This window comes from Vombatus ursinus, unplaced genomic scaffold (assembly GCF_900497805.2).
Source record: "Vombatus ursinus unplaced genomic scaffold, bare-nosed wombat genome assembly UNPS02014818.1, whole genome shotgun sequence".
Taxonomy (NCBI): Eukaryota; Metazoa; Chordata; class Mammalia; order Diprotodontia; family Vombatidae; genus Vombatus; species Vombatus ursinus.
The window spans coordinates 26684351-26708390 of NW_020954596.1; the positions used below are offsets into that span (position 1 = coordinate 26684351).

At 39.3% G+C, this 24040-nt stretch overlaps 1 protein-coding gene across 6 annotated transcripts in view; it reads right to left on the minus strand.

The window, feature by feature from the left end:
• Positions 1-1640: 1640 nt before the first annotated feature.
• Positions 1641-24040, minus strand: part of LCORL (ligand dependent nuclear receptor corepressor like) — a 172131-nt gene continuing 149731 nt past the window's right edge. For 4 of the 6 annotated variants that reach the window (XR_003566793.1, XR_003566795.1, XR_003566794.1 and 1 more), the window contains 2 exons: positions 12630-13600; positions 2363-2448 (listed from right to left, as the gene is read on the minus strand). Coding sequence is in view for 2 of the 6 variants with exons in the window: in XM_027836137.1 (XP_027691938.1) it covers positions 2265-2448 (184 nt within the window). In the remaining 4 variants the exon portion in view is untranslated. Of the gene's footprint in view, positions 2449-12629; positions 13601-24040 lie in introns of all 6 variants that reach the window. The other 2 variants (XM_027836137.1, XM_027836134.1) reach the window with 2 other exon arrangements.

Here is a 24040-nt window from a genome sequence, read left to right on the forward strand (position 1 = left end):
TTTCCAACATATTGAACTTTTGCTTCTACTAAAAATTGTGCACCAAGGACCAAAACTATGTACACTTTATTTTCAATGGGTTATATTTGTTTAATGTGATGTTTCCGAGGAGAAAAATGTACCATAAAGACATCACTGAAGGAATTGTATTCTAGAAACCAAAGAGGCATTTGCCATGAACCACTAGATTACTACCATACAGTCACTAGAGAAACCAGAAACACTGGGGTGTCTGAATGGGTGTGAAGCTAAAAGACAGATGATTGCATGAAAGATGCAAAATGAAAAATTAAAGAGAAGTAATTTATTAGTGAGAAATGGATCATAGATTTAGGGCTGGAAGGGACCCATGAGGTCATCTAGTCTAACCTTTACATTTTTTATAGATATAGAAACTGAGGCTCAGAGGTCAAGCGATTTGCCTAGGGTCATGTAGGTACTAAATAGCAGAGCCTATATTTGAACTCAGATCTTCTGACTCCAAATTTAGTACTCTTTCCCACAGTTATCATGCACACAGAGGTGCCTCAAATTCCTTCCAGAGATTATTCTAAAGAGTAACTACAATTTCATCCTACTGGTATGTTTCATAATTCTTGGGAGGAAAAATAATAAGAAACTTTCAAATGTATAAATCACCTTGACTTAAAAGACATTTGAAATATACTGTTAAGAAAAGTGTTTTGTTTTTACCTCCCAATTACCCAGTTGCTGGACTGTCCAAATGGAAAGGATCCATGGCCTAGATCCACCTTGGTTGGTATCAGCACCAATGCTTTTCTCTGGTCCAGATCAATGAGAGAAGACTTTTGTAAAACAAAGTGAAGCACAAAAAGCATGGTACTTTTTTACTTAAATAGTATCACAAAACCACTGAGAAATAGCATGGCCTAATGGATAAAGGATTGGACTGTGAGTCAGGAAAACCTGGATTCAAGTCCCTCCTCTGACACATACTAGCTGTGTGACCATAACTTCTAAGGGACCAGGCAGCTCTCTAAGACAGGGATGTGAAGAGATTTCAAGGGATCTGGGAAATTGTATGGGAAAAAATACATCTTTATTTCAATAGAATTGATTTCCTTTGTAGTCCTATGTATTTTATTTTATGCATTTGGAAACATTATTCACTAGCCTGTCAAAGGTTAAGAACAACAAAAAGGTCAGAGTCCCTGCTCTGAGACTGTTATAAAGTTGGCCTCTGCATTGGTAGAGATTGTTTCTACACCAAAAGCTTTGATGAAATCTGAGGTCTGGACCAAAGAACAAAACAACTCAACCCAAACTGAATAATCACATGATGACTGCACAGGCTGTATTTGGGCTTTAGGAAGAGAGCTAGCAAAAATCACTGCCTTGTTTTTAGAAGACCACCTCTTACATGCTGTCATGTCAATCTCCGTTTAGAACGGAGGGAGAGCTGCTGGGAAACCATGTGAAACTGTCCCTCTAAATGGTGACAATGATCCATCTGCCCACGCAAAGGGCAGCCCGAAGTTGGCTGAATGACAACCTTGAAACTGAATCCATAGACATTTTTTTTCATAGATTTGCCATTTTCAGAACCTAAGCAAAAAACTCGAGAGGAAGACGGTGAGTCGACTGAAATCAAATGAGTCAAAGCCACTCATAAAAGGAACTACGTGAATGGATGATATATTGTGAATGACTTTCCCATACACACGAAATGACTGAAGGAGATTTCCTTGGGGAGACATCTTTGTCTTGCCTTTTACTGCTTTGCTTCGAGGTAGTTGGTAGGTAATCAGATGAAATAATGTATGTAAAGCACTTTGCAAACCTTAAAGCGCTTTATAAATTTAAGTCATGATTATCATTATCATCATCATCATCATCATTATTATTGGCATCCAACTGCTACAAAATCATGTACGGATCAGGTCATCAGCACAAACCTTTAAAATATTTGCTCTCCAAGTCACATATTACATTTATATATTAAAACTTTGTGCACAAAACAAAACAGAGACAAAATCATATATTTAAACTCAAAAGGACATAGAAAAGTCACAAAATACTATTAAAAGAGAAACATCAAGTTCCATTTGTACTGCAAAATTCCACGATGGTCAGGTGCAAAACATATAAAAATATGCAAAGAGTAAATCAAATGAATAATGCTAGTGATTTAATATAAAGACAAATCACAAGATTGGAAATATTTCAAGAACAAGAAATGCTTATCGTTCGGCAGAAATAATGTCGATGTACAAAAGGGGATAGTGCAAGAACGCTTCTGCAGCCTAGTTGTTCTCTTCACTGGGGAGCTCGTGGTTCCGAGCTGGCCGGCTGGCCAGAGGTGGGGCTGGGAGACTTAGATTCCACTCAGTGGGCTGATTAAGGCACATCTTAACGGGCTTCAAAGGACTACTTGCTGTGTTCATGTCAGACAAACCCTGATTCTCATCAGTTTTCATTTGTAGCATGCTGGAAAAAAAAATGTAATGCAATTTAGTTTCATTTTCATTTCAAAGCAAGCAAATCAACTTTCTAAACAGAAATTGGTTATTTGGCTTGTTTTCTGAACCACCCTAGTGTGGAACAGTAAAAACAGAAAAATGATTCCACTAAAATGACATTCGTTTTTCTGGTGCCAGATGTTTTGTCAAACTGAAGGAATTTCAATTCAGTGAACATTTATTAAACGCCTACTAGGTATCAGGCACTGGAGAATACAAAGACAAAAAACCTGCTCTCCAGGAACTTACAGTCTATTTGGGGGAGGATAATTGGGAACTTGGGGGGAATGACATGTGCAAAGAGAATTAAGGACAAAATACAGCCAAAGTAATTGGGGGGAGGACTACCACCAGCTGGGCTTAATCAGTCAGCCTTCCTGCAGGAGGTAGAATGTGAGCTGAGTTTCGAAGGAAGCTCGTGATCCTCTGAGCCGAAGTGAGGAAGCAACAAATTCCAGACCTAGGCTCTCCTTCCCAAAGACAAGAGATGGAATACCAACGGCACAAAGGCCGAGTTGGCCGGAACACAGAGGAATGTGCAGGATGTCTGGAAAGGGTGACTACAGCTGGACTGGAAAGGCTGTTAAAAGTCAAACTGAGAAGTCCAGGATTTTATTCTATTTTATCTACATTTATTCTACTCTCAAGAAAGAATGCCCGAAGCTTCTCGAGCAGTGGAGGGACATAACAAACCTGTGGGAATATCAATTGGGCGGCTGTGTGAAGGATGAGCTGCTGGAGGCAGGGAAACCAATGAGGCGTATTGGGACTATTGCAAAGGTCTAGGCAGGAGAAGATGAGCACCTGACTGTCCTAGGGCAGGAAGGAGAAGGGCAAGGACATGAGATGTGCTGTGGAAGTATAACCGACAGACTCTGGGCAACTGCCTGAGGAGCGAGTGGGAAGATCGAAGGGTGACTCCAGGCTGGCTGAATCCGGTGAGCAATGCAAGGTGCCTCCTCCTTCCCTAGGGAGGCTAGGTACCTTCACAACAATAATAACATGGTGTCCTTTAGCAGAAGGCTGTAGTACTTTAAATTCATGTTAGTGCACATCACAGGTTAGAGCTGAAAAGCAACCTTAGAGATCATGTACTCTGACTCCCACATTAACCCCACAACGGTGAAATGACTTGTCTTTGGTCACACCTTCAAGAGGGAGAGTTTAAGTTCAAAATTGGGTCTTCTGACTTAAAATCTGATGTTCTTTCCACTAAACCATTTTCATGTTGGAAAGAAAATCATTTCGCCCAGGTTCCCTGGCCAGACCTAACTGTTACAAAATAAGGGAAAGTCATTTTATTTCTCTACTGTTGGGGTGAGAGGTGGGGGAATGGCAGAGGGCTGAGACTGGGCTGTCTTTTCCAAGAACAATCTCAACCCTTTCACTGGGCAGGGTCCCTTTTATTCCAATTGTCTTCCCTCAATCACCTACAATCTGCAATGTTCCAGAATGTTCATGTGTCCAACAGCTGCAGGATGATATAACAAAACAACATTATAATAAGAACCATCCTAAGGAATGTAGTCTGTTCCATGGCTAAACTTTGTCTCATCCTTCTATATCCAGGAAGCAAACCTTTGATTAGCCTGATAAATGTGATCAGTGGTAGAATGTCCTGATTTGATGGCAAAAAAAAAAAAAAAGTCTGAGACTCTTAGGCACTACCATGAAAGAAAGAAACTTGCTTCACAATCAGATTTTGGATTTTCTGATTCCTACTAAATGATGAAACTAGTCTGTTGTACCACTGGTGAAGTTTAGGAATGTACAGAACGTGGAGGTGCCCAATGATGCCCTAAATTGTTGGAATAGCTTTTAACCAGGATCAAGTTTCTATTCCAATGAGTATCCCCAAGCTCTGTACTGCTTATATCAATCACATCACAGTCCTTAAATTCCCGCCCACTTCCTCACTATGTTGCCTCAATCTAACCAGCATCCTCATCTCCCTCCCACCCAGCATCCTGAGATAACAGGTCCTTGATACAGGAAGAGGAAAGGAAGGGAGTAAGTGGGCACCTAGTGCCCACTGTATGCCAGGCATTTTGCTAAGCACTTTTTACAAATATTATCTCATTTGATCCTGACAACAACCTTGTGATATAGTTGCTATTGTTATCCCTATTTTACAGTTGAGGAAACTGAGGCAAACAGAGTGATTTGAAATTAAGGTGAACTTTCATCTTATCTTGCCCAGAACCAAGCCTCTATGCCACTTTCTGCTCATCTCCGCCCCATGCCGTCTATCTCTTTCCTGCTCTAATTTCACGTATGTCTTTCCTCATTAGAATATAAGCTACTTGAGGGCAGGGAATGGCTTACTTGCTTATATTTGTATCCCCAGCACCTGGCACAGTGATATGTTAAGTGTTTAATAAATGTTCTAATGGCACTCTGACAGTTTTCAGTGGGTAAAGAATTAATATTTGGGTGATGGTGCTGCTTTCCATGCTGTTACCAACATTTATTATTATACTGAAATTTACTTCAGGTATTATCAAGTGATATCTAAGGTATTCAGTATTATCTAAGGAATAAGTCTTCTACTAGGGCTTAATGTGTCTTCTAATACTAGCTTCAGAATGGAACTGAGAAACAGGGTGACCCATAAAGGAAAAAAAATACTCACTATAAGGTTGTCTTCTTTTATTAACATAAGTGGTAGGATTTAGAATTGGAAAGAAAATGAGTGATTACTTGGTCTAAGCCCCTTATTTTACAGATGAGAATAATGAGATCCAGAGAGGTTAAGTGAATCTTGTGAGGTCACAAAGAGAACAAGTTACAGAGATGGGATTTATGCCCAGGGTCTCTGGATCTCCATCAACTTCTCTTTCCACAGTACCATAAGATGTTCTATCCTTCTCTTTTGTTCCTTTTTACTTTTACTCCTAGACTATGGCTTAAGATATAGGAAGGAGATATCCCTGGCTATGGAGAGAGTCCACTTAACCACTTAAGGACTGGTGAGCATGTATTTGTCTGGAGTTTGCAATCTAGTCCAAGTTGAAAGGGAATGTGGAGGAAGGAAGATGCCTACTGACAGCAATATGCCACCAGGCTAGATAACACTGAAAAAGGCTACAGTGGTGAAAGTAACAGGAAAGATAACAATAAAATTGCATCAGACAAAATTCAAGATGGGATCTATGCAATAAAATCCATCACCTTGAACATCAAAATTAAAAAACACAAATCTTGGGTAACAAGGAAAATGGACTAGAGATGCTATCACAAGGAGGCATATTTGACTTCAAAGGCATCACCGAAATGTGGTCAAAGGAGACCCAGGACCGAAATATGCTCCTGGGAAGGTAGGTATTATTCAAAAAGTATAACATAGGCAAAAGGAGGAGGGCACAGAAAAGAATTGTACATTTAGAAAACATACTCATATAAAGAAGTCCACAAGCCAGAGAGTGAATTCCACAAGCTAGCTAACATTTGTGAGAAAAACAAAAGCAGAAACAGAAATGATATTTTCATTGGCATATATTACAAAACATCTGAACAGAAAGAGGACATAGATGATGAGTTTAGAAAGGTCCCAGGCCTGACACAGAGGCATGATACCATAGTCATGGGGGAAATTTCATTTATTATAAAATCTAGAGCTTTCTGCCCAAAGCAGAGCAGCTAAGAATTTCTTGACTAGTTTAATGATAATTTAATCCTTCAAAATGTGAAGGAATCAGCAAGGGGAAATTACATTCTGGATCTGTTTCTCACTTACAAGGAGAAGCTAGAAGCCAAGATGGAAATAATGGTAACCCTGAGAGGAAGTGACTGACCACACCATTCTATCTTAAATTTTGTGATGGAGGAGAATCAGGTATAGCCTGACATGCACCCTAGATTTGAGAAGTTTATTCCAAGTGGTCCAAAGAAAGAAGAGGTAGCATCCCAAGTTAGGATGGGAAATTTCTACAATGAAGTTTTGAAGACAAAAAAAAAAAGGAAGCAATTTTATTTAGGAAGAAAAATTGTGGGGGAGGTTGTTTAAACAAATCAGTATGGACAGACATATAGGAGAATCATGAATTAATTTAAATTCTAAAAATACATATAGAAAAGATGGAGGGGCAAATAGTGGAGGATGAATATAAAAGCATGATCTATTCTTCTAAGAATAGTGTCATGAGCACTAATGCTTAGAATGAGCTGAGGCTAAGCAGAAATGCTAAAGACAACAAAATAATTTTTAAAAAGTTATCCTCAAGAAAAAGATCAAAGAAAGGACAGGATAGCTGCTTGGAACAGATGGAACAATAATAGATGACACACAGAAAGCAGAGCTGCTCAATTCCCATTTTGCTTCTGTTTTCTCAAAGAAAAGGATTTTTGGATGAAGGGAAAGAACTAAAACAATTAATGAGTTGAAACAGAAAGATTAAGGATGGAGACAGGAAAAGAGCTATCTGAAATACCTAGAAGCCTTTAATGATTTCAAGTCACTAAGCCCAGGATAAGCTCATCCTGGGCCACTATAAGAACTGGTAAATGTCTGTGAAGCCACTCTTTGTGATTTTAGAAAGATCACAGAAAACAGAATTGAAAAAGGATAAATGTTATCCATTTTTTTTTGAATGGGGAAGATAATGAAATCTTAGATTGACTTGGATTCCTAGCAAAATCTTAGAACATTTTATTATAGATTTGGAGCTGGAAAGGACCTTAGAGGTTATCTCTCATTTTATAGATAAGGAAAATAAAGCTAAGAGAAGTTATTATGTTTTACTCATGATCACCCACAGCTTTTAAATGTCTGAAGCAGGATTTAAACTCACGACTGCCTCCAAGCCCAGCAATTTCCCCTCCCTGACCCTCTCCCAAGCTGTCTGGCTAGCAAGCATCTAGAAAAGCATGTGCTTATCATAAAAGACCACCATCACTTCATCAAGGAAAGGTCACACCCAATGAACCCTCGGTCCTTTCCTGTTAGGGTTGTTTGACTGCTGTATCTGGCAAAGGTTCTAGATTCAATTTACTTAGATTTTGATAAAGTCTCTCCTGTTGTTTTGTATAAAAGATGAAGACATGTGGACTAGACAAGAGTACACTTAAGACAGAATTCAGTCACCTGACTGAATAGTCACACCCAGGGAAAAGTCATCAGGGGTTTAACATCTCCAGTGAAGTGGCCCACAGACATGTGCTGGGTCCTATCCTGCTTAATACATTTATCAATGATTTGGGTAAAGAAATGCTTATCAAATTTGCAGATGGAACAAAGCTGGGAAGGAGAGCCAAAAGAGATCTCAATAAGCTATAATCGAATAGGATGAATTTTCTTTTCTTGGTGAGGCAATTGAGGTTAAGTGACTTGCCCAGAGTCACACAATTAGTGTTATGTGTCTGAGGCTGGATTTGAACTCAGCTCCTCCTGACTCCAGGCCGGGTGCTCTCTTCACTGTGCCACCCAGCTGCCCCAAATCAGATGAAATTTAACAGCAATAGATGCATAACTTTTCACAGCTCTTCACAAGCACAAGACAGAGGAAGTGTGGCCACTAAGAGTTCATCACAAAGAGATCTGGTGATTTTAGTCAATCAATAGCTATTAATACTGTGACAGCCATTGAGAATACAGAGACAAAAAAAAAAACCAACAAAAAAACCCCAACAAAACCAAAAACAAAAAAACAGGCCCTGCTAAGGGGCTTACGCTCTACTGAGGGAGACAGGGGAACATATAAGAAGTCCATACAAAATAAGCTTACATAAATTACATACAAAATAAACACAAGGTAATATGGGATCTGGAGAGGAGGCAGGAAAGGTCACACATAATCAGCAGCATTTAAGCCGAGCTTTGAAGGAGCTAGAGGTTGTAAGACAATGAAGGGAGGAGGAAGCACATTCCGGGCATGGGAGACAGGTTGTGCAAAGACACAGGGAACAGAATGTGGCAAATAACTAAAAAGCACATTGTTTAATATGGAGTATATCAAAGGTAGTCATGTGATTAGGATTTAAATGTACACTGGAATTAGGTTGTGAAGGGCTTTTATATTTGACCCTAGAAGTATCCAGTCTAGGACTAAGGAGGTAATCTTCCTGCCCTAGTCAGATCCCATTGGAATATCATGTTCAGTCCTGGGTCTCACTTTTCAGGAAGGACGTTGGTAAACTGGCAATACATTCTGTTGGTAACACAGAAGAAAAACAGGAAGATGATCTCAGGATGATGCCAGATTAGTTGAAAGAACTGGGGATGTTAGGACCAGGCACGACCTTGGGTAGACAAGACAGCTGTCTTTAAGTATCTGAAGGACTATTATGTGAAAGAGGGATTCGAATGGTTCCACTTGATTCCAGAGAACAGAACTAGGAGCAACTGCAGAAACAGATCCAGGCTTAATGGAAAGAAAAGTTGCCTAACAATAAGTGCTATTCAAAAATGGAACCAACTAACTCAGGAACCATTAGGTTCCTCAATATCACAACTCAACAAACATTTTTATTGTGTCCACAATGTGCTGAACAATGAGATGACAAAGTCCAAAATCAAACAGTCCTGGCCCTCAAGAACCATAGTGTTTGGGGGGATGGTGGTGGTGACATGACAACATCTATGTTGATAAATAGAAAATATATACAAAGGAGACACATAATTTTTGGGAGGAGGTAACAACAACTAGAGTGGAGTTCTGAACCAATTTTTGTGTCATGGTCCCCTTTGGCAGTCTAGTGAAATCCTCAAGTCTAATCTAACCTGAGAAAGGGTACAGACCTATTCTGAGAAAAATGTTTTTAAATGAAAAGAATACATAGGATTAAAAAAAAGGAAGCCAAATATATTGAAATAGTAGCAGCATTTTTTTTTTTAAAGTTCACGGGCACCAGGTTAATAACCCCTGAAACTGCAGGAAGTAGTCCATGAGGTGATCTTCGGAGAAAGGAAGGTAGGCAGGCACTCTGTGGGCTAGCATGAGGAGGGAGGGACAGGGAGAGCCTACAGATACAAGAAGCATGACGACAGGAGATGTAATGTCAAATGTGGGGAATGACAAACAAGTCAGTTTGGTTGGAACACAGTGTAAAAGAAGGTCCTGTGCAACAAGCTTGGAAAGGAAGGTTGGAGCCAGACTGTGAAGGGCTTTAAAAGCTAGAGAAATTTGTGTATAATCCTAGAGGCAAGAGGGAGTGACTGGAGGTGTCTGAACAGGAGAGGCTTCTGGCAAACCCATGTTTGAGAAACATTCCTTTGACAGCTATGTAGGAAAAGTGGGTATGAGAGAACCTTAAGAAGCCTCAACAAAGACATTTCATGGGCCAGATAAGAGGTAATGAAGCTCTGACCTAGGGTGGTGGCAATATAGGGAATGGGATGCACGTGACACACCACAGAGATGGAATTGAAGAGTCCTGGAAACCGAATAGACCTGAAAGGAGGAGGAAGTCAAGGGATGACTCATAGACTGCAAAGGCTGAACGTTGCGGAGGGAATTCTTGCTTCACATATAGATTAGACTTTGTAGTCTCTTTTCCAAGTCTTGAGTTTCTGTGACATCACTTTTATCATGGGAGGCAGCAGGGTAGAGTGGAAATCTATCACAGCTTTACAGTCAGAGAAGTGGAGTTCAATTTCCTGCTCTGTCACGTACTGTGTGACCTTGGACAAGTTTCAACCTCTCTGGGACTCAGTTTCATCATCTGTAAAGATACAGATTGGATTAGACGGCCTCTAAGGATCCATACCACCCTCTTCTCCAAGATACTTTCTTCTCTTTCCTGCTTCTCTTCTGACTACTCCTTGCTCTCCTTTGCCAGATATTTATCCACTCAGGCCAGCTAACTGTGGGAGGCCCCCAAGGTTTTATTCGAGGTTCTCTTCTCTCCCCTCTATATCATTTCATTTGTGATTTCGTCAGCTTTTAACTGTCTTACCTATGCAGATGACTCTCAGATATACTTGTCCAGCCCTAACCTCTCTCCCAACCTCCACTCTTGCAACTCCAACTGCCCGTGACATATGTCATACTAGACGTCCCATGGACATCATGAAACTCAAAATATCCAAAACTCGACTCATCTTTTCCTCAAAACCCTCTCCTCTATGTATCTTCCCTATTACTCTCAAGGGCACCACCACCATCGTCCCAGTCACCTAGACTCTCAACCAAGGTGTCATCACTCCTCACATCCAATCTCTTGCCAAGTCTTGGCAAATTTGTTTTTTCACATCTCTTGTATATGCCTCCTTTCCTCTGACAATACAATCACCTTGTTGCATAGGCCTCCTTCTCCCCTCTGATACTGCAATCACCCAGGTGTAGGTCCATCACTTCACACCCCGATTATTGCAATGGCTTGCTGGTTGGTCTCATTTTCTACTTCAGCTCATTCTCCACTTGCTGTCAAACTGAACTTCTTAGTGAAGGTCTGAGCATATCACCGCTCCTACCACCCCCATTCTACAAATGCCAGGGACTCCCTATTAACTCCAAGGGTGAATATAAAATCATGTTTTGCTTATAAAGCTCTTTATAGCCTGGTCTGTTCTTGCTTTTCTGGTCTTCTTGCACCTTAACCATCCCTTTGTACTCTGGGACCTAGGGACATTGGCCTCCTAGCTTTTCTTTCTGCGTGATACTGCTGACTGTTTTCACTGGCTGTCTCCCATGCCTGGAACGCTCTTCTTCCTCATCTCCTCCTAGCTCCCCTGGTTTCCTTGAAGTCTCAATAAATCCCACCTTCTGCAAGCTTTTCCCACTGCTGCTTAATCTTTGTGCTTTTTCTCTGAGATTACCCCAATTTATCCTGTACATATTATTCGCACATAGTTGTTTGTGTTGTATACCCCATTAGATTGTGAGCTTCTAGACAGCACAGCATTTGCCTTTCTTTGTATCACTAGTACTTTGTGCAGCACCTGAACATAGGTACCTAATAAATGCTAGCTTACTTCTGCCTTTTAATCTAGGATTCGTTGCACCTGTATTTGTGCCTAGTATTATTTTTTTTATAAATCCCATACATCCTGAAGTGTCTCCATGTCTACAAGACACTGCTCAACTGAACCGAATAAAACTCACAATCAGTAAAATTAACTCTATAAAATTCATTGAATTATAGAAGTATATTTAGTACCTTAGATTAACATTGTTTTTGATGGTGCTGTTTATCTAGGCCTATTCTAAAATATGTGTATGTACACACACACACACATACACGTCCTCTATTCTAATCAGGCTCATGGAGAAATGAGAGGTAAATGTTATATGCTACATTCAACTCCTTTGATTTACTTGTGGTTAATCAGGTAGATAGGTGGCCCAGTGGACTTCTATGCCTGGAGTCAGGAAGACCTGATTTCAAATCCGGACTCAGACACTCACTAGCTATATGACCCTGGGCAAGTCACTTAACCTCTGTTTGCCTTAATCCACTGGAGAAGCAAATGGCCAACCACTCCAGTATCTTTGCCAAGAAAATGTCATATGAGGTCACAAGTGCTGGACACAACTGAACAGCAATGCCTTTACCTGAAACATCCTCTCCCTTCTCCTATACTTCTCCAAATTCTACTCATTCACCAAAACCCAGAATGTCTTAATCTTTTGCAGAAGCTTTCCTGATAACTGATTCTCATAGCACTTATATTTGTGCCAAAAAATTAATCCCACATATTAACTGTTGCCAGATTGATTTCCAACTAGCTCTCTGAGTAAAGGGACTACGTAATATTCTATTTGTCTGCTCCACAATGGAATGCATATTGGACAGAATAAGAAGCCTTGGAATCTAGTCCCATTTCTCTTACTTAGCAGCTTGTGATTTTGGACCAGTCTCATAAATTCCCTGAACCAGTTTATCTGTAACAATAGTTGCCCTGCCCATCTTACACAACTGTTGTCAAGTGAAAGAAGCATTTCATAAAATATAAAGCAGAATACAATATTTTTTTTTTTTGCCTAGACCTACACCTATTGGTGTACATCACTCCTTCCTACTATGCAGAATGGCAACTCATTTATGATGTATGGTATTAGTTGCCTGAGGCACTAGGAAATTAAATGATTTGTCCAAAGTTTCATAGGCAGTCCTGTCAGAGGCAGAACTAGAACCCAGTGCCAGGAACTGTGCTAAGCTTGGGATACAAAGAAAGACAAAACAGTCCCTTCCCCCAAGGAGTTTACTCACTAATGAGGAAGACAACAGGTAAACAGATAGGCACTTCCAGAGTAGGAGAAAGGTAACTTTAAAGGAAAAGGCTCAAGTGGATGAAGAAATGGGAAAAAGACTGCAAAAGGCGGCATGTGAGCTGAGTCTTGATGAAAGCCAGGGATGCCAACAGGAGGGGTGGATGGACCGCATTACAGTCACAGAGGATAAGCAGGACAAAGATAACGGAAACAAGGATGTCATCTATCAGGAACATCGTCCGTCCCTTATTTTGAAGAGGATCACAGGGTGACGACTTGCTCGTGAACTGGATTGAAGTGAGGCAGAGCTGCAGAAGTCATCACCCTTGCTCTCTGGATCCTCCAGAGTCAGTGAAGTCCAACAGCAAGACAAAAGTCAAGATGGCTGGCGATGGCCTGCAGCGGATGATCTTGGCGTCTTCATGTCTGACTAAGCTCTCGGTGATTCACAGCACCTGCCTTAGCCACTTTCAAGGCCATTGGAACAAACTCTTCTCATTAGACCATTCTGGGAAATCTTCACGTACGTAGGGCAGACATTACCCTAACTCACTGATAGGTTTGAGGCCTGCTGGTGACTCTAAACCTGGGTTAGCTCATCTGCTCAGATGGTTTTACCAGAGTGTGGGGGCTATGCATGCTATAGCTTCTTGGAGTCACAGGTGAGTTGGGTCCACTTCGGTGGACACCAAAGGTGGATGAGCAGCCCTGGAAAGGGCTTGGCAAGTCCTCACCCCAGAGGTACTGGTCTTCCCTGAACACCCCATACACCCTTGAGTGTGTAGGGAATGGCAAGCAGAATAGCAGGATGGTGCACGTAGTGGAGTGCAATATGAAGAGATAAGAATAGGAGAAAGGGGTCACGATGTGAAGAGCCTTTGATGCCGACAGAGGACTTTACATACGATCCTGGAGGAAACAGGGATCACCTTTCAGCAGCCAGGCTTATGTTCAAACTTCCCATAGTTACTGAAAGATAAAGCATGTTTTCTATGTTGGAATATGAGAACAGCGAGTCTGCATATATGAAAGCATGACAATCAAATCTTTTGAGGGCTAGGTTAATTAAAACACGTTGGCTTTCTGTAATGATCCTCCAATAGAGACTCAAGAAAAAGATAATGATCAGTGTTTGACTATGGAAAATAAGAAAGTCTAATTTTCTAATAGTATATATATATGAAGACACACACATATATGTATACATATCTGTATGCATAGAGATGAATATATGCATGTCATTTAGCCATAAAAGAACAAAAAGTAGATAACTCTGTTCTAAGATTGCTCAGAAATTTGATTTTTAATCCACATGACAAGGATATACATAATCTTTCATATTATAGCTGCCCAAATTGCGAAATAGGAACATTTCACTTGATAAAAATCCTAAGGCTCCTATTGGGACTGATGAATTTCTCATAATGTTCCCATGTTTCCTTATTGGTTCTAAAAAGTAGTTTTTTATATTTCAAGTTATACATTAGAAAGGAAATTATTGGGGGCAGCTAGGTGGTGCAGTGGATAGAAGACTGGCCTTGGAATCAGGAGGACCTGAGTTCAAATTTGGCCTCAGATACATAACACTCACTAGGTGCGTGATTCTGGGCAAGTCATTTAACCCCAATTGCTTCAAAAAAAAAAAAAAAAAAAAAAAAGGAACATAATGGAATAGCCATAGGAACTCTTAGATGAATGCACTATTATTAAAATTCACAAAGAAGTTTGGATGACACATATCCACAAATTAGTCTTCAAATAGTAGCTCCATGAATAAATGAAGATACTTTACTCCTGGTTGAATGTATAGTACTTAATTCAATATCACCTGTATCCTTCTGCTGTGTAAAGCGCACTTTGCTTTTATCAGATTAGTCTTGATGCTTTTACTGGGCTTTAACTGAAATGAGGTAGGAGGAGCAAAATTTTCAAGTTGTGTAGGTGCCTTAAAAAAAGAAAAGTCTGATCTTGACATTCACACATGGTTAGTGTTTTCATTGTCTTGAGGGAACTTTTTCTAGGTATTTTAGTATTATCCACCCAATTAAAACCATTCATTTAAGTAAATTAATTTTCATTTTATTGGTTGAAAATTATATGTAGCAAACTCTCATCAGTTTGAAATACAGCAATTCAGAATTTGTAATAACATTGTTGTATGTGATTTAAAAGTAAATATTTGGGAAACTCATTTCTCCAACGGTTTTCAATCTTACCCTCAAAACTGGGAAAATCCAATCTAAAAGAAATGATTTTTCAAACCACAGCCTGAAGAAATTAGGGATTCCTTCTACAATTCTTCACTTCTAGGTTTAGTAACTCTTTATGGGGGAAAAAGGCTCCTATGCTTATCAGGCAGCAGGATTTAGTGAACAGAGGACTATGGGTCTGAAATGGGGAAGACCTGAGTTCAAATACAGACTGATAACAGATGCTGCTGAAGGCACGCTGCCTAACCTCTTTATGCATCTTAGGCAACTCAAGACTTCATCAACCTATCAGTCGCGTTGCATTTACATCAGTGTAAGAAACTCCCACTTCAGGATCTCTTTACACTTACAAAATCACAAATCCTTTGCATACGCTTATGATATAGCATTTACAGTGTTTAATTAGCAACTTACTTTATTTACTTACACCCACATCTTTATTCATGTCTACTACATTTGAAAATAATAACAGAATTTTTAAAATTAGTTTATAACTCAGACTCTTCTCACTAAGTCTTCCTGGTCCCTCCAGTCACTACCATTACTGTGAATTAGTGAATTTTTATGCCACAACATTATCAGCTCTCTAAGCTAAAGGTTCTTAAACTCCATGCCTACATTTGTTTTTTTAAATGTATTTTTGATAACTATTTCAATATAATTAGTTTCCTTTGTAATCCCACACGTTATTTCACACATTCAAAAACATGATTCTGAGAAAAGGGTCCACAAGTGTCAACAGACTGACAATGGTGTCCATGCCACAAAAAAGGTTAAGAAATTTTTTTAAGCTAACACCCTATGTAAGTTTATGTTTCCAGTGAAAGGAAAAAGCAGAAAAATTAAAATTTTATAAAGTTTCATCATGTGTAGGGAAGTCATAATTTTTAAGCTTGTCTTAGAGATAACTAGCAGTCCCTGATTTAATTCAGTAGCTACCAAGTCCTGTAAATATGAAATTCATAGTGATAGGGATGGAGTAGGCCTGTGATTTCACTAGTATAGGGAATTCCTTAGATGAGGAAACTCCCTGTAGCAATTTAGGTCTATACTGGGTTAAGTGACTCGCCCAGAGTCACACAGTTAGAAAGTGTTACGTGTCTGAGGCCAGATTTGAACTCCGATCCTCCTGACTCCAGAGCCCATGCTTGACCCCCTGTGCCACCTAGCTACCCCCACGTCTATACTATTCTTGTAGAGTTACTTAGAACACTGAAAGGTTAGAGCACTAATGTGTGTCAGAGAAAACATTTGAACTCAGGTCCTCTTGGTTCCAAGGCCAAGTCTCCACCACACCCACACAACCTTCCCTATTCTTTTTTAGCTAGGTAGCATAGATCGTATAGAGAAAAGTACTGGACTTGAGGTCAGATTCCCAGGGTTTACATTCTGGCTCTATTTATATCTGGCTTAACTATTTATTACGGGTGATTTTGAACAATTAGCTAGTTTTGCTTGTTGGTATATATGGGAAGTGACAGTTCACGAGTCGAGTTCTTTGAGCTTGTTTCCTAGCCTATAAAATGGAGATATCAAGCTAATCTATATCAGTGTTATGAGAAATGTGCTTTATAAAATCTAAAGCACTACATAAGTAAGGGCTTATTTAGGGAAGGCATCTAAATACATTAACTTGAGAAAGCTAGGTCTGGCATACAACTGTAAAGCAAAAACATTCCATGATAATAGCAAGTCCACATAATTTGGATTTGGGACTGATGCTTAAAAGATACAGGAAGTGTCCATAAGCATCCTCTGATGCTTCCCCTTGATATGCAGGTGACCCAAGGTGCTTTAAAGCTATACCTTTGACAGCACAAGCCTTGGCAGGTTCTACCAACCTGAAAAGGCTTTAAGAATTGGGCTGGTGATGGGTCTGTATGTTTGTTAGTCAGGGACCAAACTAGCTAAGTTTAAAGAGACTCAGTATCACCATGACCACCAATAATGTTTCTGGCCAAAGAAAATCTAGATGACCATCCACCAAGGTATGGTGGTCCTATAGTCTGCACTGGTGGAGAAAGTAGCCATACTGAAAAAAATTATAGAAATCTTTAGACTGTTTTCACCCATTTATTCATGTACATATATTTATAACTACAATATTAAATGAGGTATTTGTAAAGTGCTTAGTACAGTGCCTGGCACACTGTTGTGGTTCGGTTGTCCTACACTTTCTGATCCCATTTGGAGTTTTCTTGGCAAAGATAATAGAGTGGTTTACCACTTCCTTCTCCAGCTCATTTTACAGATGAGGAAACTGAGGCAAACAGGGTTAAGTGATTTGCCCAGGGTCACACAGCTAGTGTTTGAATCCAGGTCTTTTTGACTCTAGGCCTGGCTTTCTATGCCACCGAGCTGTCTTGCAGATAGCAGAATCTTAATAAATGATAATTCTCTGCATTTCCCTTATTTAAACCAGATGCTTTCTGTGTGTCTAAGTGGTGCCAGTTTCTAAAAGATCATGTCAGTAGAGCATAGCTCTGTCATCTTCTACTAAGCTGGGAAAGGCTTAGAGTATCTGGACCCAGCAAGAGACTGTTACTGAAGGAAAAGCCTAGCTAAGGTCAGAGAAGCTTAACGTTGGGTTGGCCACAAAATGATGAATTTTTCAACCATAGTAACGCTTGAAGAACATCTACTAAGTTGTACTAGGGTTTGTAGCTTAATTGATGGAGGATGCACTCAAACTGATGAAATAATAGATCCCTAAAATAATGAAGCACATATTTTTTATGTGCAAATGTGTATACACATATGGGACAAGTAAAAACACAAAAGAGCAAGAGCCAGATCTTGAGGTTCAGTCTAAGAAAACTTTTGTTTCAAACTTAACTAGGTTTGTTGCTATATATAGGAAATGATATTCCATGAACCTTCCACTGAGACTAGCTATGTGAACATGGGCAAAGCACATAATCCGTTCCTCAATTTCCTCATTTATAAAATACTTAAATATCTACTTCATAGGTTATGATACAAATGTAAATATCAGCTATTCTGCATTTTGTTCATTACACTGTATGTTTCTCAAATATAACCTCCTTGAAGGCACATCATGCAATTTTTATTCTCTGTATTCTCAGTGCTTTGCACACACAAGGTACTGATTGTTTATACTGAAATTGAGCAAAATCAAGCAGAGAAGAGCTATTAGAATATAGGGCCAGATTTGGATTCTTAGTAGCAGTCTAGTTCCTATTACTATTTTTTTGAAATTGGAAGACCAAATGGTTAAGAGATTGTAAATATACGGATATCCCTAAGGGCTACAGAGATAGTCCTGATCTGGAGTGTGCTGTAACTTTAGAAAGCATGGGAAGCCCAGCTTCCTCATAGCAGATGATGTCTTTTAGCAAGGTAAAATGATTCTCAGGATACTGGTTGGTCCACTAAATTTATTCTGAAGGACACAAAGCTCATGTTGTTGTTTGATAATTGCTTGCTTTTCAGGGTAGGGATTGCAGAACTCATAATCTGGTACTTTTTACTTTTTTACTTAATATCCCTTAGTTTCAATAGGTTGCTATGGAGGACCTTCTGATAAAACCAAGTACTTGAATCGGAGAGTATGCCTGACCTAAGAGAGAAGTTTGAACACAAGCTTGTCTTATTCAACAACTATGGGGTATATAACACAAAATTTCTTAACCTGGGATCCATGGACCACTTGGTCCATGAACTTGGATGGGACAAAACTTTGGTAAGTGTATTTAAATGTAATTGGTTTTTCTTATTAATTCTACATATTTTACACATTTAAAAATTATTTTGAGAAGGGGTCCATAGGTTTCACCAAACAGTGATAAGGGTCCATGATACAAAAAAGGGTTAAGAAGGCTTGGCATGCTGGAAAAAGAATTATACTATTAACAGAACACCCAGAATCAAGTCTAAGACCCATTTCTTATTGTGTGAAACTGGTAAGTTGTTTTTGGAGAGTGTGGTACAATGCAAAGTGTGTTGGTTATGGAGTCAGAAGACCTCTGATCAAATTCTGTCAGTGTAACTTACCTGTGTCACCCTGGGCCAGTCATGTAGCTTCTCCAGACCTAACTTTTTCCCATTTTTAAAAGGAGGGAGATTGGGCTCATATTTCAGTCTCCAACCCTAATTAGCTATGTGACCGGGTAAGTCAGTTAATTTGAGTCTTATTTTCATATCTGTGAAATGGAATAATATCTTCACAATTCAAAAAATTAAAACACTTACATGATTACCTACTTCACAGGGCAGTAGGCATGTTTTATAACAAATATGTTCCTCCATCTGGTAAAGAGGTGATGGTATGCTTTATTTTAAGATGAGCTAGACTTAAGAACTAACAATCTCATATGGGTCAGAATGCATGTTTGCAAATGAGTGTGAATAAAGTTAGTATGTGCAAATTACCACTACAAAATGATAGCAGAATTCAGAAACAGGAAGGATTAAAATGATTCATTAGGCGATGCCATCTGAAGTAGGTATTAAATGGCATAGTTTCAAAAGCAGAGATGGAGGGAACATATTTCAAGCAAAAGAAACATTCAGAATAAAGAAATGAAGGCAGAAAATCTAAGAGTGTGTTCAGGAAATGTTAAATGATCCAATTTGGCTAGAGCACAGGCTAGCAGAATAACTGGAAATTAAAATTATATATTTAGAGTTGGGAGAGGTCTGAAAGGCCATGTAATTCAACACTCCATCCCCACCCCCTTTAATATAATGATAAGGAAACTGAGGCTGAAGGAGATAGAGTGATCTGCCAAAGACTACATACATAACAAGCTTTAGTGAGAGAATTTGAAACCAGGTTCGCAGACTCTAAAACTAGGGCACTTTCATCAGTATCATGCTACCTCAGATCACTGGGGACCTTTAAGCCAGGCTATAAAGTTAGAAAAACATAATGCTGAAATTTGAGAGTTTACATATCCTTTAGTCTGATTTTCTCATTTTGAAAATTTAGGAAAAGAGGCCTAAGGAGGTGAATTACTGGTTGAGGGTCACACATAGTAAGCAGACGAGCCCCTCGAACTTCAGTCTTTTGATTCAAAGTCCAGTGTTTTTCCTTACTTATACTTACTGCTTTTGATTTTATTCAGCAAACAGGGGAAGAGGGATGCTATCAGCTTGTTAGCAGCGGTGGTGACACAACCAAAACAGTGCTTCAGTAAAATGAATCTGTCAGCATGAGGTATAGACTAGAAAGGGAAGAGAGACTAGTCAGGCTATCGCAATGAAGGAGAAAGGAGCTACGATGGGGTCAGTGCAACATGAAAGTGGCAGAAGTACCAGGATTTGACCACTAACTAGATGTAAGAGGGCAAGGGACGGGACAGGAGGGATGGAGGAACACAGCTGAGTTTTCAAAGTTCACTGATAAGAGAGAATGGTGGTGTCATTAGTAGAAAAAAAAAAAGGAAGTCAGAGAAGATAATTAGCTATTCTGGAAGTTTGATTTTGGTATCTGATACACCTATTCAGTGGACTGAGGAAAAGAAAGCGTTCTGAAAACTTCAGAGTTCTGACACGTGGCATCACTGCTTGAAGCATTTTTAGGGTATTCATCATTCAAAGTATTCTTGAGATGTGTGCTAACAGATATGAGGATAGACAGTAGAGTTTAACTGGGTATGGGGCAAGTGAATGTGACCATTTCATATTCTCATCTACTTGGATGGTAATGCCATTCCCCACAGTAGCACACGGAACATTGGGTAAATGGATTCATTTGGCTGGCCAGTTACATCAAGTTCTGGACTATGGGGGTTAAAAGTACACATTTCATACACACCTAAACCTCCCTGGCCTCACCAAATTCATTCTTGGTAAGGGATTGATTAGGTTGGTAAGGGGTTACTCAAAACTCAGGCTTTTAGCAGGACATAGGAGGAAACTGAGGCAAACAGGGTTAAGTGACTTGCCCAGGGTCACATAGCTATTAAGCATCTGAGGCCAAATTTAAATTAAGGTCTTTCTGACTCCAAGTTCAGTGCTCTATCCACTATGCCACCTAACTGCCCTCAACCCAAATTAGTGCTAATATTTTTCAGAGGAAAGAAAGAAGGGAAGAAACATTTATTAAATGTCTACAATGTGTCAGGAACCGTATGCTTTAAAATACATTTGATCCTCACAGCATTGGTAGGTAGTAGATGCTATTATTATCCCCAATTTACATTTGAGGAAACTGAGGCAGAGAGGCTAAGTGACTCTACCAAGGTCACACAACTAGTGACTGAGCTAGATTTGAACTCAGGTCTTCCTGACTGCAGGCTTAGCACCACTGTGCCACTTAGTTAACCCCTAGAGGGGTACAATCTTAAAATTATTTTTGACCATTAGAAGATTGGGAACCATAGAAATGATGAATATAAAAATCTGACATTTCTTAGATCTTTGTATCTTGATTACTTAGTAAAGAACAAGGCTCTGCAAGAGTGGCCTTTAACTTTCATGGTCAAGGCTTGGATTCAGAATTTCATTATATTAGAGTAGGGAAGGGTCAAGGGAGCTGAGATGATATAATAGTATCTTTATGGTAAATATTCAAAAAATGTTGGTAGTAAACATTCACAACTTGCTGGGGTAGGGGGAGGGAAGCTTTTAATCATTCTTTTCAAGAGCCAGACCAAGGAGAAATAAATATTAAGGATTCTAATAAACTTGGAGGACATTTGAAGATTGGGGTTTGGTAGCACAAATTTATTACAGTGTTCTAAAAACTTTCACTTTAGTACTAATGTTTTTAGCTTATTCTGATTTACCTTTTTTTTTTTTCCTTTTGCTACCACCAAGTGATGTTACAATGGCTAATTCTGCTAACTGGAGAAATCAATGTCAACAAATATCCTTTGTTGAATGAGTTCTTTGCTCTTCCTAGTTAAAAGGTGTGAAATACTAACAGGCTTCAGTACTTTTAATTCCATGTTCCCAGGCTCATTTATTTGTATCTACAACATGCTCCTGGGCATTATTTGCCCAGTGATTGGAACTTAAAAAGCAGATTTCCTTGAGAGTCAATGTAAAGGAAGAAATTATTAGAAAATTGAACATAATGGGAGAAATAAGAGATCTCAGCCTACAGACAGGAAGGGGGTCAGATAACTGGTCAGATTATAGGAGTTCCTTTGCTGGCACTGGGTGCAGGACTCTACTGAATTGCCCACATAGAGAGCTGGGTCACAGTTCTGGGTCTCGGTCCCAGGGTGAGGAGTACTAGTACACCAGAGCTTGAGGCCCTAGGGGAGCGGGGACCCCAGTCACAGTTACAGGGTAGAAAAGAGAGCTTGTGTTTACTCACAGACCAGAGCACAGGACAGAAGAGGAGTAAACACACCTCCTCTTAGATCGTATCACCTTGGAAGAACTGAAAACTTACAGACTGTCAGAAGCAGCTCTGAAAACAGCTGCACAAAAAACCTGAAGCTTGGAACAGTGCTCTCTCCAACCCTGGGATCAGAGCCCAACTTTAACATTAAGTTAAAAGTCAAGAAATATGCTAGAAAAAGGAGCAAACAACAAAAAAAGAACCTGACCACAGAAAGTTACTATGGAGACTGGGAAGATTAAAACACAAACTCAGAAGAAGACAACAAAGTCAAAGTTGGCACATCCAAAACCTCAAAGAAAACCGTGAATTGGTCTCAGGCCCCAAAATAATTCCTGGAAGAGCTCAGAAGGGATTTAAAGAAAATCAAATGAGAGGCAGAAGAAAAACTGGGAAAAGAAATGATAGTGATGTGAGAAAATCATGGGGAAAAAAGTCAACAGGTTGGTAAAACGCACAAAAAATACTGAAGAAAAATAACACCTAAAAAACCAAAATAAAACAGAATAGGTCAAATGGTAAAAGAGGTACAAAAATACAATGAAGAGAAGAATGCCTCAAAAAGCAGAACTGGCCAAATGGAAAAAGATATACAAAAATTCATCTAAGAAAATAACTCCTTAAAAAGCAGAATGGGCCAAATGGAAAAAGAAATACAAAAGCTCACTGAAGAAAATAATTCCTTAAAAATTAGAACTGGGCAAGTCGAAGCTAATGACTCCATGAGACATTAGGATGCAATAAAACAAAATCAAAAGAATGAAAAAATAAGGAAAATGAAAAATGTCTCATCGAAAAAACAACTGATCTGGAAAACAGACCCAGGAGAGATAATTTAAGAATTATTGGACTACCTGAAAGGCATGATTAAAAAAAAAAAAAAAAGCCTAGACATAATTTTTAAAGACATTAGCAAGAAAAACTGTCCTGATATTCTAGAACCAGAGAGTAAAACAGAAATTAAAAGACTCCACCAATCACATGCTGAAAGAGATCCTTTAATGAAAGGGAAAGTTAATGAAAAACTCCCAGGAATATTATAGCCAAATTCCAAAGCTCCCAGGTCAAGGAGAAAATATAGGAAGCAGCAAGAAAGAAACAATTCAAATATCATAGAGTCACACTCGGGATAACACAAGATTTAACACCTTCTACAATGAAGAATTAGAGAGCTTGTAATGTGATATTCCAGTGGGCAAAGGAGCTAGGATTACAACCAAAAATTACCTACCCAGCAAAACTGAAAAATTGAATGGGAAAAAAAAGGACATTTAATGAAATATAGGGCTTTCAAATATTCCTGATGAATCAAGACCAGAGCTGAATAGAAAATATGACTTTGAAGGAAAGAGAAATCATAAGGGATTCAATACAGCTAAACTATTTATATTCCTACATGAGAAGATATTTGTTAACGCCTAAGAACTTTATCATTATTACGGCAGTTAGAAGTATACATAGATAGAGGGCACAGGTTTGAATTGAATTTGATGGGATATCTAAAAAAATAAAATTAAGGAGAAAAGTAGATGCACTGGGAGAATGGGGGAGGGAGAGGTAGAACTAGGTAAATTATCTCACCTAAGAGAGATATGAAGCTTTTACAGTGGAGGGGAAGATAGAGAAAGTAATGGGGAGCACCTGAATCTTACTCTCATCAGAACTGGCTCAAAGAGAAAATAACATACACACTCAGCTGGAAGGGAATAAGAGAAGAGGGAGGTGCTGATAAAAGGGAAGGCAGATTGGGAGAGGCATTAGTTAGAAGCAAAATACTTTTGAGGATGCATGTGGGACTGGGGGGGGGAGAGGAAGGGAGGGAGGGAGGGAGAGAGAGAGAGAGAGAGAGAGAGAGAGAGAGAGAGAGAGAGAGAGAGAGAGAGA